General features: G+C 44.8%; 1 protein-coding gene across 3 annotated transcripts; it reads left to right on the top strand.

Annotated features, from left to right (window-relative positions):
* The first annotated feature begins 328 nt into the window (after positions 1-328).
* On the top strand, positions 329-16,963 carry arfip1 (ADP-ribosylation factor interacting protein 1 (arfaptin 1)). Of its 3 annotated transcripts, XM_056409482.1 has the most exons (10): positions 329-547; positions 1,837-2,195; positions 8,380-8,481; positions 9,606-9,714; positions 10,198-10,299; positions 12,071-12,183; positions 12,409-12,630; positions 13,449-13,606; positions 14,540-14,714; positions 14,832-16,963. In XM_056409482.1, exons 2-10 carry the CDS (start codon positions 1,839-1,841, stop codon positions 14,988-14,990), a joined length of 1,497 nt encoding a protein of 498 aa, XP_056265457.1. In that variant the 5' UTR covers positions 329-547; positions 1,837-1,838; the 3' UTR covers positions 14,991-16,963. The 3 variants fall into 3 exon arrangements, with proteins under 3 accessions (XP_056265457.1, XP_056265459.1, XP_056265458.1); XM_056409484.1 differs by lacking the exon at positions 1,837-2,195; XM_056409483.1 differs by lacking the exon at positions 10,198-10,299.
* The last annotated feature ends 1,342 nt before the right edge of the window (positions 16,964-18,305 follow it).

Raw genomic sequence — 18,305 nt, 5'->3', positions numbered from 1 at the left:
GAAGGAAGGGCGTACACCGTACGTGTATTGATTATGTTTGTCAACTTCTATTTTTACAAGTTTAAAAGCTACTTGTTTGTGTTTTTTACAAATAGTTTGAAATGTATCTTAACGATCTTAAATGATGTTCCGACAAAAAGGCCACGATAACAGTAATTGCATGCATCGCCTGTGATATATATTTTTATAATTACACAATCAGAGTGTGCCTTGGTGTTTTTATATTTATTGTATGCCTTTTTTTCTAAATATGCTGTATTCTCTTTCAACCTTGCAATTAGTATATGTTAACAGCAGGGGGAGAGCGCGTGCAAACGATGCGGTCCGCTTCTGATGACAGCGGAGGGCCTGCACACTGGGTCAGTCTTTTTCCGGGGTTCAAACAGCAAGTATAGCGTTCATCACGGACAGCGGAGGACCGTCGGCGGTGAATTGTTCGTCTACATCTGCAGCATTAGCACCTTGTCGTCACCGAGGGTCCGAACCATTACTCCGGCAAACTGTTCGCAGCTAACTAAACTACATAGTTAGCCACGACAGCGCAGAGGTGAGTTAATGTTAACCAAAGTTGTTTTTAACCATCTCCATTCCCTTGTAGCGTATGATTGCACATTTAACGAAATAGTCTTACAGTGGCCATTTAAAGTGCTTTTATTCAAGTTGCTGTCGGCTGTTTAGCTCGGTCAGCGTTAGCAAACACGTCAACGTCTCTGATGCTCGATAACTAGTGGACATCTTTAAGCTAACGGGGGCTGGGAGGAGGGGGGAAACTACCGTCACGTTTGCCCGGGGTCTGCTATCGGAACAACCTTAACAATGCAATAATAACAATGCCACTTAATTATAGGACATTTCTAAGTTTTTGTGTGAGTTTTTAGACGCCCTCGCTGTAGTCACGTGACCGTGCTGCAACAGGTAGGCTAGCTTGTGGTTGAAACGTGAGAGCTAGTTCCGGGGTGTGGAGTTAAAGAAACGGATGCCAAACAGCTGTGCTGGAAGAACGATAGCATCCACGTCATTAAAGTAGCCAACATCACATGGTAATCGCCATGTTATTGGGTCACATTCCTGCATAGACCTGAAAACCAGGACATTCCCACCTCAGCATTGACCTGTCAGCACTAAGCTCCCATTTCTTCAACTGTGTCCAAGGCGAGGGTTGCTTTGCTGTTCCTAGTGACTGCCTTTTTGTGATTGTTTGTTTGTACATGGCTTATTGATAAAGGCTTGAGATCAATAGATGCTGCAACAACAACAAAAAACACATCAAGTGGTCTACGTTTGTAAATCACAAAGTTAGAAAGTGATGAAATCAACCAAATGGTCTACGTTTTTGCTTGAATTGTAGGACATGAGCCAACATGATCTATTTCTATGTGTACATGTTTTGGGTGGGTGGGTCTTTATGCCCAGGTGCATATGTTTCATGGGTGTAGATGATGGAAACAAATGTGCAACAATTAAGGCTATCTATTCTTGCATGCTTTTACTTGCAATAATGCATTCATATTATTATTTTGTCGTGCTAAATGAGCAATATGTTGTCTCCAGCTATCATCTTAGAATAATGTTGTAGCATTGCAGGAATATTAAAAACATATTTTCATACAACAGTCCTGAAACACTTAGCAGTAGTAGCAGTAAATGTTATAAAACAACCCTCCTGTGTTTTTCAAATGAAGACTATGCCGAGCACTGTGACTCGAATACAATGATCATACATTCACATCCAGGCTCACTATGGGAGTCGGTTTGTTTTGGACTGTTGTGGTGCACTCCAAGCTGTCAGGTGGCCTGATGGGACACATTTATACCCTTTTATCTGTCTGTTTTCAGGTATGTCTGAAAATAGTCTTGAGGCTGAATCGGGGAAGACCTCAACCGAGGACTCTGAGATGGATTGTGAGGGAGTGAAAAAATCGGAAGAGAGTGCGAGTCAGGATGACGAACGGGAGATTGTAGACGACAGTAGGCGAAGAGATGACGAAGACGAAGTGATGTACGACGTTGACATTGACAGCGCCGATGAAAATGCAGAAAAGAGCGGCGACGAGGCCGTTCCGGAGGCGGACGAGGCCGTTCGGTGGCAGAGTGCAGTGACGTACGGCGACAGTGTAGAAAACGGGGGACAAGAGACAGATCGTCACGTTGAAGCCGCTGACACGCCGGAGGAAAGCGGAGATTCTCACACAAAGGTGATATTTACCGTCACTTCGGACCCTCGACCCGTCTACGCGCTTCCTTCCTGTGCCGGTGTTCATGTTGCTGCTCCGATCTGCACGTGCTGTGATGGTGGCGGTCCCTTTCCTAGACAACCAATGTATCATTGGATTGACTTTAGTTGTGAAGCTTTCTTTCAGCCAATCGACAACATGAGCCCGAGTCATAGCTCAAGAGATTGAGTCTGTTTCTTCCTGGTGGACGTGTCTCCGATTTCTTCTGCTCTGCAGTTGGTGGCTTTCTTTCTTTTCCTCGTGTGCCGCTCTGTGAGCTGTTTTTTGCGTGTTTGGGGACGATCAAGGCTTCATACATTTCCTCTGCTTTGTATCGATGCTGGCTTATCTCAACGTGATTGTTGATGGAGATTCATTTTTCTTTATCACCACTAAATCTCTATATGTTATTATTATCAGGTATAAGTCAGTAAGTATACACGTCTCTATATTTTGCTCTGTTGGACACTGATGTACTTGATGTGTAAATGACACCGTTTCCTCCCAATGTTTCCCTGTTGGTAAGTTGGTCACATCGCGCTCTTGAATTCTAGACACCGTCAAGCACATGACTGGGTAAGTGAAGAACATTTGGAGTCCCGACTGCACGCTCCATGGCAGTCCCACGTTTCTTGCGTTGCTGGAATGTGCGACCCCTCGTGCTCTTGATTCACATTTTGGGTCAGGTGTCCGTATTGCACGTCTGATTACAGGAATTCAAAAAGCAAAAGTTTTCAGTTATTTTTGTAAACCCTCTTCAATTAGTCGCCGTGAATGCATCAGAGTTGTAACCCCGACTCGTCAGGTATTACGATCCGATTCACGTTTTCCGTCCTTTCCGTCTGAAGCCCAAACCCGGCATCCTGCGACTCGGCTGCGTCCCGCTCTTCTGTCGTCTGCGAGGCGAGCCATTATTCCTTCCTCTTCAGCTCATGCAGCTAATTGGGACCATTAGGTTATTGTTGTTCTCCCTTCCTCCCACGTTATTTAAGCTCGTATCCTGGATACTGAGCTGTGGGGAACTACGAGCGATGACTTGCCATCGCGTGCCTTCATTTGCAGCCACGCTGCCCCAGCAGGCGGACTTCATTCGCCAGCTTTCTTTTGCGAACGTCCGCAGATGTCGGGTTGGGTCGTGTTGGCTTTGAGAAGTGCGCGGAATCAGAGATGCGTCTCTCCAACACAATCTGCTTATGCGTCATGTCGGATGATCATCAGGCAGGAGTCTGGTTTATTTGCATTAGGCGGCTGGACAAGTCTCCCAGCGTGTGTCTGCGCTGATCTGCCTGCGTCATATGACCTTTTTAAATATTTATGTTTCTGTCACATGACCCAAAGTGAAGTCTTTGTTGCACATGCCAACATGGAGCCGTCCCTTATATTCTGCTTATGCACACAGGGCTGCTTTTGGTTCTGGCTTAACTAGAGGTTGGTTTGGCTTCCAGAGCGCCTGATATCCTAACACGGCAGGTTCTTCACACGTTTTAACCCTTTAATAAACACACACATACAGAATCCAAAGGTTTAGTCTCTGAGGTCACTCATTTTATGGTCATATGCGTCTTTATTTTTGAAAGGGTAAACTTCACAGTCGCATCGTCCTTTTCTGCGTGTCTCTATAAGTTTAGTCTTACTTCATAGAATCCAATATATTGACCCTGTACTTTAGGGAATTGGAGCTGTCAGTAAATACTTCCTCTCAGCTTTGATATGAAATGTGTTATGACTGTAGACCCATGATTTAAACTCTTTGTCGCTCACCCGGTGGAACCAGTCGGTGAGTTTAGACGAGTCCCAGATCTCGTTACCTGGTGATCTGAGAGCGATTTGCATTCTTCAAGATACTTTTCAAGGCCCGCCTAGGAGCTTCTTTTAAGATTCACATTCTGATTTTATGGTTTCTAATGCATTGTTTCTATGGCTCTTTGGCTGGCGTGTCATTAATCCACGTTAAACTTTACACTCTCAGACCAGACGGAGCTCTCGCATGTAAAGCTTTTACAGTGTCAGGTCGGCGTCCGAGTTCCCAAGTCCACAGGCCATAAATTGTACTAAAGCCAACACAGCTGCATCTTCAGCCTGGAACTTTCAGACCTCTAGTTTATTACAGGCTGAACAAAACCAACGTTGCCAACGAGCTGATGCCTCCGCCCCGAGGCTGAGCCGACCAATGTGTCACCGTGTCATTTTAATCCAGGCACATTTAGGAGGACCCGTGATTTGTATGATTTCATGAAGATGACAGTCGCTCTTTCCCTCTGATCGTTAATTATATTCAAGGGCAAGGACAATTGTGTTCCGACGCTGCCTCACAGGATCTCTCCGAGTCGGACCACAAAATGACCAGTTCTAAAATGCGACGCGCGGGGTTTAATGCGGTCGCGTGTAATCCATGAACGTGGCAACGAGGAACCAGATGTTATCAGTCCAAAACATTGCTATGGAGAACACCAGATGTTTGGAGATACCGACGTGATTCCGACTCGATTCCCTTTTTTTCCCCCGCATGGGTGGAGGCGTTGTGCACTAAACCTTTTTCCGACCCATTATAGCAGGCGTTTACGAGACGCGACACTAAATGAAGAATGCATGTAAAGAGTGGCGATGGTGTAATGCTCGTGGTGACACATTCCGTCCTGCGCGTTTAGTAATTAAATAGAAGCGGTGTTGTAAAATAGGGGGGTGTCGAAAATCGATGCCAGTTGTTGCACGAGCACCTCGGCTACCCTGGTGAAGGATGAAGTGATGCAACATAACTGTCTTGTACCTCAACATACTTATATTTGTCAAATATAGTATGCTCAGTGTGATTGGTGTGTAGAACAACAAAAGGCATTTATTCCACATGTAAAACACACACACAAAAACACAATATGTGGTGTGTGTGTATGTGTGTGTGTGTGTGTGGGTGTGTGTGTGCAACAAATGGTGAGTGGTTGTGTGTGTCAACCTGGCTGGAGAGAAAAGAAACTCATCAGGGTGTCCTCTGAGCCTGGTCTCTGTCTCCTCAGATTTCTGTGTCCTGGTCTGATGGCTCAGACACCCCTGTTGCAGCAGCTGAAACAGTCTGTTGTTCCTGAGCAGCTCTCCTTGCTGACCCCTCTGGCTGAAACAGTCTGTTCTCCTGGTGTAAGTGGGGCAAGGAGGGGCTGCTGAGTTTCTCTCTGCTCCTCCTGGCCGTCCTGCAGGCTGTGGGAGCCTCCTTTCAATAGGAGCAGCCGAACGACCAGGCTCTCTGCAGCCTCTTTCCTGTCCGGAAGGAGCAGAGAAACCAACTGTCTCCTCCTGGGGTTTGTCATCATGCCTTTCTCCAGAGTAGAAGGCTGCCTTGCCTTTGGGTTTCACCATTGTGTTTGTTGACCAGACAGATGCTTATTGGTAGACCCTCCCATGATATTTGTTGTCCCTGTCCTGAGAGTCAGAAGTGATCCGTCTCCTCTCAGTCTCGGCCTTGTTCCACCCTTTTGGTGACATTCATGATGAGGCTGTGTGTAGGCACCCCTGATGTTGTGCGATGTTGTCCTCCCACCAGAGACAGGTCTGCAAGTGATCCATCAGCCTTTCCTCCGCTGATGATGGAGATCAGGCCACCACAGCTGGTCGTCAGAGTGAACTTTCTACACTGTTGGTGATGGTGTGGCCACTGTCCTGTGGGGTGGAGAGGAGGGATGAAGGACTGTGGGGTGGGTGTTGGGAGGATGAGGTGTTGAGCCCCAGGGGACCACCTGGGGACCCACCCAGGGGAGCAGTGGCCTGCTGTGGATGAAGTCCACAGGTGGTGTTCAGACCTGGGCTGTCCCATGGGGTTGTCAGTCCCGGCCAATCTGGAGGGCAAGCTCACTGAGCCCCTCTGGCCCCAACAGGTGATCAGATGAGAGGTGTAGATCTGTGTGGTGTTCAGCATGAACTAATCCCTGAGCAGAGCGATAAGCATCTGGCATGGGGAGCAAGAGACAGGCCCTCCTATGAGTCGTGATCCCTGGGTGGAAGAGAAAAAGGGGACAAGCGCCTCAGCATTTCATGACCACCGAGGTGAGGGCCACCACCGGTAGTCATTCATACATGCTGGAGAAGCATTCACTCTCTTGAAGCAGGTGGACCACTTGAAGCAGTAGGGAGAGGTTGAATATTGTGGTGAACACTGACTATTGGGGGGGTGCACTGGAGTAGCTGGAGGCAGAGGTTTCACTGTGCCCACAGTCAGCTTTATGCCACCAGCACCTGGCTCTTTCTGGCAGGCTGGTCCTCTCCCCTCACAGCAGTGTCTGTCACAGTGTGTGTGTGTTGTGCCTCAACTCTAGCCTCAGCAGCTACGGCTAATGTGCTGAGGTAAAGCAGTGTTGTAAGCCAGGTGCTGTTGTTGTTAGTGTAGCTCAAACAGCAGTGTGTTTTGATCAGTCTGGGTCGTCCGCTAGGGCAGCGGGTCTGCTCTGGTAGTTGCCGGGTGCATCCGCTGTTGTGCTAGGTCGCCTCTGTCAGTTACCCTCTGGTCTGCCATCTGGATCCTCACTCCTCTTCGGTACTCCCTTCTTCCTTCTCCGCCTCCCTTCACCACCCTCCGCTGTGCCTATACCCGCCCATGTTGCCGTCGCCGGGAGTTATAGGCAGCGCGTCGAGCTAGGGCAATGGATGGATTTATTGGACTTTTCACGGATGGAGTTGTCGATGGGGGACCTTTGTCGGCGAAAAGGGGAACGCTGCTACTCATTTGTTATGGGATTGCTGAAGTCATGACGCTGGCTGAACTCACTGGGACTGGAATGATCATCACTGGAGTGTTCAGAGCGCTCTGTAGCGATACTTTCTAGTCAGAGCCACCTTCCACACCGCCCGCCCTCGCCACTACCGCCGCGGATCCTTTGTTTATCTCCGAAGCAGAAAAATGGCGGCCGGGTCTGATTGATCGAAGGGAGAGAGACAGCCTTGTAGCAGCCTTGAATTGCGAGGCAGTAGCCTCTCGTTCTTCCTCTCTCAGTGGTCGTAGCACGAATGCTGGCTTCAAGCATGACATTTTTTTTTTTTTTCCCCTGTGTTTTGTCCCAGGCCCCACCACAGCCACGGGCCACACTTATCTTGGGATACGATATTACACTGCCATGGCGTGAGTGAGCGCCGGTGGTGTTTCGTCGGTGCTGTGGTGACGGCTGTGGTATGCGGCTGTGGAGAAAACTGGAAGGTAGTAGAGGCGGCATGATGAGGAGGTTCATGACAGGAGCAAGCAGCAGGAAGAAAAGAGTCTTAATGTCCTTGGGGTTGTACACATGTTTGTTTGCAAACCATGTTGTTAGTCCAGACTCTTCCTTTTCTGTCTGACTCTTCCAGAACAGAGAGTTGGTCGCATGGGCATATGACTCGATCCGCACCACAGCGTCCTCCAGCAGGTCAGGATCAGACAAAAAAATCATGACAAAAGATGTTAAGATTGTTGGAATCCTATCATCATCCATCATATTAACATCATCATGCATTAGAAGGATGATGGGCAGAGGGCGCTGGGCAGAGGCTGGTGGCTTCAGTCTCAGGCTTGAACTCCGTCTATGTTCCGAATTTTTTGTTTGTTTCCCTCAGTGTCTCCACTGTCTGTTGTTGATGATGTGGTTCGCCGCATCATCTCTACGCTCTCGCTGGTGGGAAAAAAAACAAAAAAGTTTTTTTAAAAAAAAATTTGTCCAAATGTCAAAGGTGCGCTCGCTGTTAGATGTTGTTGTGTTGTTGTGGCAAAGAAAAAAGAAAAAAAAAAAAAAAAAAAAAAAATAAAAACAATCTCTTCGAGCTGAGCCGCGACGGCGACTGGACACAGCTGAACCTTGATGTGAGGCTGGATTTACCAGAATACAGGCTTGTTTATTGCAAAGCTATTCTTGGGGCCGCACAGTTTAGCTCAAATCAGGGTCCATTTAAAAAATAAAAAAAATTATCTTCTTGTCACCAACGTATTTAACCAGACATCACTCTTATCACGTCATCGCTCTATGGAGTCTTCAATTATCCATTGTGGTCTCCTGATGTCCACCAGGGCTGCGTCCACAAGATGCCAGGCCACCACGAGCGGGTCCTATTGCGTCTTGTATCCTGAGTCCTCGTTTCTTACCGGACTTCTCTCTCTGAAGTTGTTGGAGGAAAGCTTTCCAGAATAAGCCGCTCCGTGTCGCCCTGTCGGTTACAGGAAGCCACGATGACCGAGGAGGGCCAGAGAAGCTCAGCCGCTGAGATCCCAGTGACCAGCAACGGAGACCTGGATCAGAGCCCCGAGGCCGTGTTCCAGAGGGTAAGGGCTTTGTTTGGAGAGCAGCGTCCCTCCCTACTGGGTCACTGTCAGTATTCAATTCAGTTTATTTTGTGTAGCCCATTATCACACATTACAAACTACAATGGGCACTCGGTAGAGCGCATACCTTCGCATATCATAAGATTGGGCATTGAATTATGAACATTTTGGCATTAGTTGCATGCCAATTGGATAGAAATTGACCGCGCTATGGTAAAAAGGAGATTTTTACCTTTTCATGACCTTGACCTTTGACCTGATCGATCCCAAAATCGAATTAAATGGTCCCCGGATAATAACCAATCATCCCACCAAATTTCATGGGATCCGGTTTAATACTTTTTGAGTTATGCGAGTAACACGCATATAAATAAATAAATACACGCCGATCAAAACATAACTTTCCGCATTTTCAATGCGAAGGTAATTTGCCTCAGAGGGCTTTTCAATCTGGCATCCCTGTCCCAGGACCTCGCATCGGATCAGGAACAACTCCCAAGAAATAGAAAAAACCTTTCAATATGAGTTCACTGGCTTCCAAACCAAAACATAACTACGTCTTCAATGTCCTTTCTTTGAAATATTGTGTTTGTAGCAACAACAGAAACCCGTGTTATGACGTCTGTCAAGTTAAATATCGTTCATCTCTGATTAAATTGGCTCAACTTGTAATATTAAAAACTCTGCTCCTGGATGAAAATGTACAGTGCAAAAAAATATGTATAATTAATATATATTTTGAAATAATATGGCTGCATCAATTCACCATAATAAAATTAATCAATTTAAATCACGTCTATGAAATATCAAAACATTTTGTAAAAAAAAAAAAAACTGCTTGTAAATATACTCCCGCAAATAACGGATTACCCCGAATAGGTATGTTCAAGCCGAAAGCAAAGTGCTGCCGGACAACGAGAAGAAGGTTAGCAGAGAGGAGAGCAGGTTTATTCATTCTGATGAAAGTGAACCTCCAAAAAAATCCATTCACAGAGTTTATTGAGAAGCTGATCTAAATCTTGGCCTTTTTTGTGTATAACAAACATTTCTGGTGACGCATACGGAGAGTTCCCCGTCTGCTAGGACCCACTCCACTTTTTATTCATTTCTCTTTCTCTTCACAGGACTCGTACCCCGGTGGCCCCGGGGCCCCGAACCTTTCAGAGTCCCGTGTCACCTCCGGCAACTTGGCTTCAACGACGGAGGGCATCATTGAATCGGGGCCGTACAGAGGTAACGCCTCTCTCCTCTCACGCGCCTCTGATGATCTGCGTTTAACGTTCTGTGTTTACAAACCGTCGTTCTCTCCGCGTACTCGCCGGGCTCCGATTTTTGTTTTGGTTTTAATCTCAGTGAAATTCGAAAGGCAGACATTTGAATGTGTAAAGCTGAACATCCAATTGAATTTAATGAGCTTCCTCTGATCTCCGCGTTGTGACCCCTTTCTCCTCTTCATCGCCATGCCCTTGTTACAAATGCAAATAAGACAATCTCCTCTGTCTACCAACATGTTGCCATGGCGATTGTCCACGTGATTTCCTCTGGTCGAGGCCGGCTTTTGTTCACGAACGCATTCGACCTGCGAACACGGAGAGAGCCGCCGCGATAAGAAGAGAACGCGTCGAGGAAATCAACACCGATGAGAAGTTCCCTCTGACGCTCGTGGGCGGCCGGACGGCGACGTACTAATGAATCGTAACTCTGAATATCTCCCAGGGTCAGCCAGCCTGCCCACGTCCCCCGTGGCGCCCGTCGCGCCCAGCTCGGCGGTCGCTAGCCGCCTGGCGCGCTCCTCCAGCGATAGTCAGGCTGAGAAAGGTACCGGCAGCGAAGGAGAGCGACTCAGACGATACGCAGCGTCACCGTGTGGTCCCTGAACTCACCGCAGGCCGTCGGAGCTTCCTCTGGTTTCTTACTGGCTCCTTGTTCCCACCAGCTGCTCTCCATTCATAATCAAACTCTTCTTCTTCTTGTTCTTCTCGTTCTTCTCGTTCTCCCCTCTTCTTCTTCTTCTCTTTCTCGTTTTTCTTCTTCTTCTCTTTCTCCCCTCTTTCTTCTTTTTCTCCCTTTTCTTCTTCTTCTCCCTTTTTTCTTTCTTCTTCTTCTTCTCTTTCTCCCTTTTTCTTCTTCTCTTTCTCCCTTCTTCACTTTTTCCCTTTTTCTTCTCTCCCCCTTTTTTTCGTCTTGTTCTCTTTCTCCCCTCTTTCTTCTTCTTCTCCCTTTTTTATTTCTTCTCTTCTCCCTTCTCTTTTTCCGTTTTTCTTCTTGTTCTCTTTCTCCCCTTTTCTTCTTATCTTGTGGTTCTTTCTCTTTTTTTTCTTTCTCCCTTTTTATTCTCCTTCTTTCTCTCCTTCTTTTTCCTTGTTTATTGGCTCTCCAGACTCTTTGTCTCCGTAGCGTTCTGCTTTCCAGTGGCTAATGAAAATGCCTTGCCCCCCCCCCCCCCCCCCCCCCGTAGCGTCCTCTGCGTCTCAGGATTTCTCGGCCTGATGAAGCCTCTGTACCCAAAGCATCTGCTCGGCTGGGAAAAGAACGGTTTCACACCTAACCGCCGTGGCTTGTCCTGCTTGTAACCTTTGTCCTTGCAAAAGTTCGCACCCATATTCTCCCTCAGTCTCTCTATGGAGTCCCGAAAGTGACGCTTATTGGAAAAGGTTGTCAGACAAAAGGATATAACGGAATACATCAATAGATGATTTAAAAAATAAGTATACATTTCTTCTTTCACCTCCTTTAGTTGGTAGGGGGGGAAACAATCCTTTTACCACCGATTGGTTGATCAAATGAAATAAAAAACCTAACTAAAAAAACACAGGTCACAAAACACATCGACCACCAGGCGTTTCAGTTCTAGCTGCCTTTCTTCGCAGTCTGTGCACCCAATTCTTTTTAAATTTATATACAACACCATCATTATTTAAAGGGCCAGTGTGTAGGATTCAGTGGCATCTCGCGGTGTGGTTGCAGACTGTGAAACGCTCTCGTAAAAATGAGAGCCGGTGTTTGGTTTGTCTGTTACTGGAGCAACATGGCGGACTCCGTAAAGAGGAGCCCCTCCCTCTAGCTCTGAAGGACTCGCTCTCCGCTAACGGTTCAGGTGATTATACACTAAGGAAACCGGTTATGCATATAATGTTCCATATACCTTGTAATGCTACACACTGGCCATCTAACTAACATATGTATGATGTATTCAGCTATATTTCTTACTTATCTGATATCCTTTTGAACGACTTCTTGTCAAGATTCTATGCTCAATATATTCCAGCATTTCCCCTCTTTGCCCAAACCACAATAAAGCACTTTTCCTCACTCATACTATGTCTGCTTTTGGATACTGGTAAGTCACTACTAATTGTAATCTGATTGTTCACTGTGATTTTAATAACCATAGATGTCATCAGCGTCCTCTAAGTCTAATGCCTTTAAATTCAGTGTTGAAGTTGTAGCGTTAACATGGCGATCTCCTCCCACTGCCGGATGATTGTAACACTTTGAGTTGCACCTCCCGTAATTGTCACCACAGCTCTCTCGCCTGCAAACCCAATAACTTAATCACCCACTAAGTGAATGAGTTGTGATTGTCCAGGCGTGATGAATGAACAGCCTCAGAGTGGAGCGGTGGTCCTTTCAGATGACTTGAAGAACCCGGCCATGGAAAAACTGGACCTAGTGAGGAAGTGGAGCATCAACACGTATAAAGTAATCCTCTGTCCTTCATTTATTTTTATTTGTTTCATGTCCCTCCTCACCCTGCGTCTTGTCTCGGCTTTAGTCCCAATCTGAATCTCCCCTCAGTTCATTAGGGTGTTGGCAGAAAAGTGAACTGCGTGCCAAACTGAAAGAAAATGCAAATGGTTGATGTACTTTCTTGCTTTTCGACTCCCGCCGCTCCCTTTTTAATGTTTAAAAAACTGTCCTCTGCAGTGTACCAGGCAGATCCTGTCGGAGAAGCTGGGTCGGGGCTCGCGGACCGTGGACCTGGAGCTGGAGACTCAAATCGAAGTCCTCCGCGACAATAAGAGAAAGTACCAGAACGTGATCAGGCTGGCTCAGACTCTGTCTGCGCAGCTGTCCCAGATCATGCAGACGCAGCGGCAGCTGGGCGACGCCTTCGCCGACCTCAGCCTCAAGTCGCCAGAGCTGCACGTGAGTCCATGTCGTTAGACTCCTTGTCATCAATAGCATTGGATTGGATAAACGGGAAGGGGCGTGTTATCATCCCCAGTGAAGAGGCCTAAAGTCATGCAGAGAGTGTATACCAGCGTCGGAAATACACGGGGGCAAAGGGCAAAACTGCCCCTGAGAAATGTAATTTTGTCCCTGATATCACTGGGAGAGGCACAAAATGCCCCATCATTTCAATAATTTAATAGCATTTTGTTTTTGTTGTGTGTGTCCTATCTGTATTGTCTGTACTAGATAGGTACATTTAAAAATCTATAAATATAATTTAGAATTATAAAAAAACTAAGAAATAAGTTATTGTTAATAGTTGTTTAAAAAATGTAATAACAATAAATAACCACAAAGAAATGAGAATAACATGTAATATGATTTATGTTTTCTGTTTGTTTTTTGTTGAATCTGTTGACTACTGACTAATAGTCGTATTGCCTTTTGATGACATTTGCTCATATACTGTAAGCCTAAATAAGTATATTTATTATTTTGAACAAAGATTAAATTTTATTTCACAAGTTATTTTTTTATAGACATGGATGGAGGTAAACAACCAGGAGATGATCTCTCCAGGGATTAAATGTTTGTTTAATTGAGTTTTGATAATCACAATCACTTCTCTTTATTTATTTATATATATATATGTACATATACACACACACACACATATATTTATATAAAGAGAAGAGATTGTTTATATATATTTATATTATGATGAAGCCACTGAGGAAAATGGTGCCAAATAAGCAGAATTCACTCAAAATTGTTTTGACTCTGTTCTTCAGGAGGAGTTCGGTTACAACGCTGAAACCCAAAAGCGTCTGTCCAAAAACGGAGACACGCTGCTGAGCGCCATCAACTTTTTCATCTCCAGTGTGAACACGCTCGTGGACAAAACGATTGAGGATACTCTGATTAATATCAAACAGTACGAATTTGCCAGGTAGGTCATAATGCATGGTCATGTGTGGGCGCCATCTCCAAACCACAAGAGATTATCTCCCTTTTAGGATAAAGAGTTTCAGTCCTGGCTGGATCTTTAGTGAGATGAAAAATGTGTAGCCATTGTCGGGTCAAGAGACCTAAACACAATAAGAACGCCCACTAAGTCCTAATGTTACGCTAACATGTACGCCTCATAGAGGCAGTGACTTTAATAATGCATCTGCACAGAAATATTCTAAGCATACATGTGAATGAATTTGAGTCTCTTGCATGTCCCTTTCAAATATATATACAGGACTGTCTCAGAAAATTAGAATATTGTGATGAAGTTCTTTATTTTCTGTAATGCAATTAAAAAAACAAAAATGTCATGCATTCTGGATTCATTACAAATCAACTGAAATATTGCAAGCCTTTTATTCTGATTTATTGCTGATTATGGCTTACAGCTTAAGAAAACTCAAATATCCTATCTCTAAATATTAGAATATCATGAAAAAGTATACTAGTAGGGTATTAAACAAATCACTTGAATTGTCTAATTAACTCGAAACACCTGCAAGGGTTTCCTGAGCCTTGACAAACACTCAGCTGTTATAAATCTTTTTTTTTACTTGGTCTGAGGAAATATTAAAATTTTATGAGATAGGATTTTAGAGTTTTCTTAAGCTGTAAAACATAATCAGCAATATTAAAAGAATAAAAGGCTTGCAATATTTCAGTTGATTTGTAATGAATCCAGAATGCATGACATTTTTGTTTTTTTAATTGCATTACAGAAAATAAAGAACTTTATCACAATATTCTAATTTTCTGAGACAGTCCTGTATATATCTTCCATTCAGTCACATTTTAACATGTCCTCTAGGTCTCACAGGACTAATAAATAAATAAAAGTAATGCTTTGATTTGATTTCTGAATACCGTCCAGGATCGAGTACGACGCGTACCGTACCGATCTGGAGGAGCTGAACTTGGGGCCCCGTGACGCCACCACCGCGCCCAAGATCGAGGTCGCCCAGCTGCAGTTCCAGGTCCACCGCGAGAAGTACGAGAGGATGCGCAACGACGTCTCCGTCAAGCTGAAGTTCTTGGAAGAGAACAAGGTCGGCCACAGCGTCGTTCCGCTCGACGTGCCTTGCGCCCGCGTGGCGGCTCTAGGTTCCACGCTCTACGTTCCACGCGTGCTCACCGTCTCTTTCCCCTTCCTGTCCCCCAAACAGGTGAAGGTGTTGCACAACCAGCTCATCCTGTTCCACAATGCCATCGCCGCGTACTACGCCGGAAACCAACAACAGCAGCTGGAACAGACACTCAAGCAGTTCCACATCAAGTTGAAAATGCCAGGTGGGGACAGTCCATCTTGGCTGGAAGAGCACTAATCACTCCGCTTTGACGGGAAATGTCAAATTCGGCGAGACCCTCCCCTCCGTTCCCCCCCTTCAACTCGACTGCCTTTCAAACTTTCACAATTGTAAATCTTTTAACGCGATACTCAAAACTATATATAGAAAAAACAAACAAAAACAACCTCCTACAATCCTTTTTACTCTTGTTGTTAAATCATCGTTGTTCATCTTGCAGTGATTTTGAAATCATCGGAAGCGCACTTTTAAACTCGTTTGATAAATCTGCTGGACGGGAGTTGCTGCAGGGAACACGTTTGGAAACTGTAAATGGCCTTTTACCATCCGGCATGTGAATGTCGTATCTCGGCACAGCGGACTCGTCGGCTCCGGCGGGACGGCAACGGGATCCAAACGGCCGCCGGCGCCACGTCATATACAGTCGACCGGCATCTAGACGGATACTTTAAGTCTCATCGGGAGGCTTCAGGAGACTCGACGTGAATTCTCTCGTGATTTGATTTGACGCCTCTTGTGATAAACGGGGCAAAGCGGCATTCAGATGTGCGGCTCATGCATGCAAACTCTGAGTAAAGTGGCAGTCTGACATTTTGGGGTAACGTTCCTATTTTGCCGTTTGTTCAATGTAGGACGACAGACGGCAGCCGCTTAGCTTAGCATAAAGACTGAAATTGTTATCTGTCAGGGTAACCTGGCTCTTTAAAGCTGAACACAATGCCGTCTTCCAGCACGGCTCAAGCGCACTCATATGAAGACCTAAGTGTATACAAATAAAATAAATTAAGACGTGGTTTTACAGATTATGTGCCTTTGGACAGAGCCAGGCTAACGGTTCCCCCTGATTAGTCTTTATGCTAAGCTAACCATTTAAAAGTGCAAACATGAAAATGCTTTTGATCTTCTCGTTTAACTCTCAACCCTCAAACAAATGAGTGTCTCCTAAACTCTAGAACTATTTCTTTAAATCGATATGTTAAAATCATGTGTGTCTGTTCACAACACGCTGCATGTTGTGACATGATGACGCTGACGGGATGCTTTTTATAATCGATATTCTCTGTCTGGCATGTGACTGGATGGGTAAAAGTGTTTTGAGTCTCTTATATCCCAGAAGAAAAAAAATGAAGGACCAGCCTTATGTGACTAAATGTGCCTTGAATTCTTGAATTTGTTCTTCTGTGCTTCGATATTTGAATTGTTGGAAGAAGAAAAAAAGGCACTTTCACTTCCGGTTTTCAGGACCAACTCTGGACGGAAGAGAATGGACCAAACACGCACACACACACACACACACACTCAGAGGACGGTACAGTTAGAGTCTGTATAACTGTACCTCCTTAAACATTAACACACATAGGATAGCTGTGTTAAACACTCCAGTAACATTCAGAGAGCCTCCATATATTTGTACGGCTCGCTGTTCTCAAAGATATTTATCCGTATTGCACACGTGCACATTTATGCATTTAAGACCAATTAAAAATAAACTGTATATGTGAGGTGAAAACCAAAATACGATTAACTTTTTGTAAATTTGAAATGCCAGCATTCCGTTGTGAGAGCTGCTCAGTTTGTTTCATTGGGCTGAATAAAAGTATATTTTTCAAAGGGGACACACTGAAACGCTGTTATCCATAACCAGCTGTCACTTTGTGGAGTTGTACTTTTCCTATGGCTCACCATAGCGGCTTGTGAGTGTGAATCTTGTACAACAATCTATTGTTTCCTTAAAATAGATGGATATATATATTTGTAATCTTCTCTATTTGACCTTGTAGTTTACAATCAATGCTGCCATTTGGCTTTTGTTTTGGGTTATTTTTCTTTTCTTCCTGAAGACCTACAGAATGATGTGCTAGTCCTAGTATTTGCTGGTGGGTCTTTTGCCTTTTTTGGTCATGATAAAACATTAACAAATGTTGAGTTAAGAAAAAGGATTCTGAATGTTGTGTAAACTCTTTTGGGAAGATTAAAGTTTCTTTTCTTTATCCTCTCGTGGTGTTTGTGCTCTAGCGGCTTGTATGATGAGTCGCCACCAGGGGCCAACAAAGAACTGAGGGGGGCAAGAAGAAAAGCCCCATGGAATCCTAGACAATTATATTTCCAGTAAAGCTTTGCAGCATTCATCCTGTTTTTGTTCCCGTGCAGAAAGTCGTCGGGTGTTCTCGTCTTTTGACATGTGGATTGAAAATGACTTGTGTTTACTTAAGTCCAGGTGCTTTTAGGTTTTCTCGATCACAACGCCACCACACCCTCCGGTTGCTATACACTTTAAAAGATCTGGTTAATCCTCTGGAAAGTCTTGTGGTGTGTTGAGGAACACCGTCCATCAAATTATCAAATGTGGCAAAGCAAGACATCCTTTAACCAGACTTACAGCAAGCAGCATGTTCATGTCAAGTCAAACTGCTCTTTAAAAATACAAATGCTGCATTTGTAAATACATTTTTAATAACTTTCAAGTTTTTAATAGTTTATAATTATTATTTTGTAGCTCAGTTATTTGGGCAGAGACAGGTGTTTAAGCTGAAGAAGCACAACCGTCAGATAAATGTGGTCCAATAAAAGTAGGTTTTATAAAAGTAAGATTCTAATATCTCAAACCCAGTGCTGCAAAAAACATTTAGACCCTTTACTGAAGTAAAGAGCGAATAGCACAGTAACTTTACTCCGTTAACCGTTTAAGTGAAACACTAGCATTAGGCACATCGAGGTACACTTTAAATATGTTATTGTATTCATATTACAGAAGCATTCACGTGAACGCAGCATTTTACTGTTGCAGTTGGTCAAGATGGAGTCAATCTGCATTACCACCAGATACATGCGTTGGAGGATAATAACAATATTTCCCTATAAATGTAAACACATCCAGTCCCTCAAATGTGTATTTTTATTTATTTATTTTTAATATGTATTATAAGACAAAAGACAATACATAGACATAACACCTAGAGGACGACGAAACAGTGTACACAACATCATAGTCAGAGTATTGTGAAAAAAGAACAAAAGAAAAAGATTATAAGAATAACGACAGAAAAATGCATGTGTATTTAATAGCAGCACTTGAGTAAAAGTACCTCGTTACATGAACGCACCTGATGTGGCTGGTCGCAGCCTTAACGATTGCACCAGTGGTCACTCGCTGCGTTTGGCGCGCGTGCAGGGTGAACGCGTGAACGCGCCTGTTCCACCTGCCCCAATCACGGACGAGGCAGCTCTTCCCCCATCGCCGCCGTCTGCTGCCGCCGCCGCCGAGTGTGTCTTCACTCTTCAGCGTGCAGTCCGGCAGCAGCTCACCTGACCGGCCCCCGCTAACCGGAAGCA

The sequence above is a fragment of the Pseudoliparis swirei genome, chromosome 24 (genome assembly GCF_029220125.1).
Source record: "Pseudoliparis swirei isolate HS2019 ecotype Mariana Trench chromosome 24, NWPU_hadal_v1, whole genome shotgun sequence".
In the NCBI taxonomy this organism is placed as follows: Eukaryota; Metazoa; Chordata; class Actinopteri; order Perciformes; family Liparidae; genus Pseudoliparis; species Pseudoliparis swirei.
Note: the sequence above shows the minus strand (reverse complement) of the source record. Positions and strands in the feature narration are given on the sequence as shown.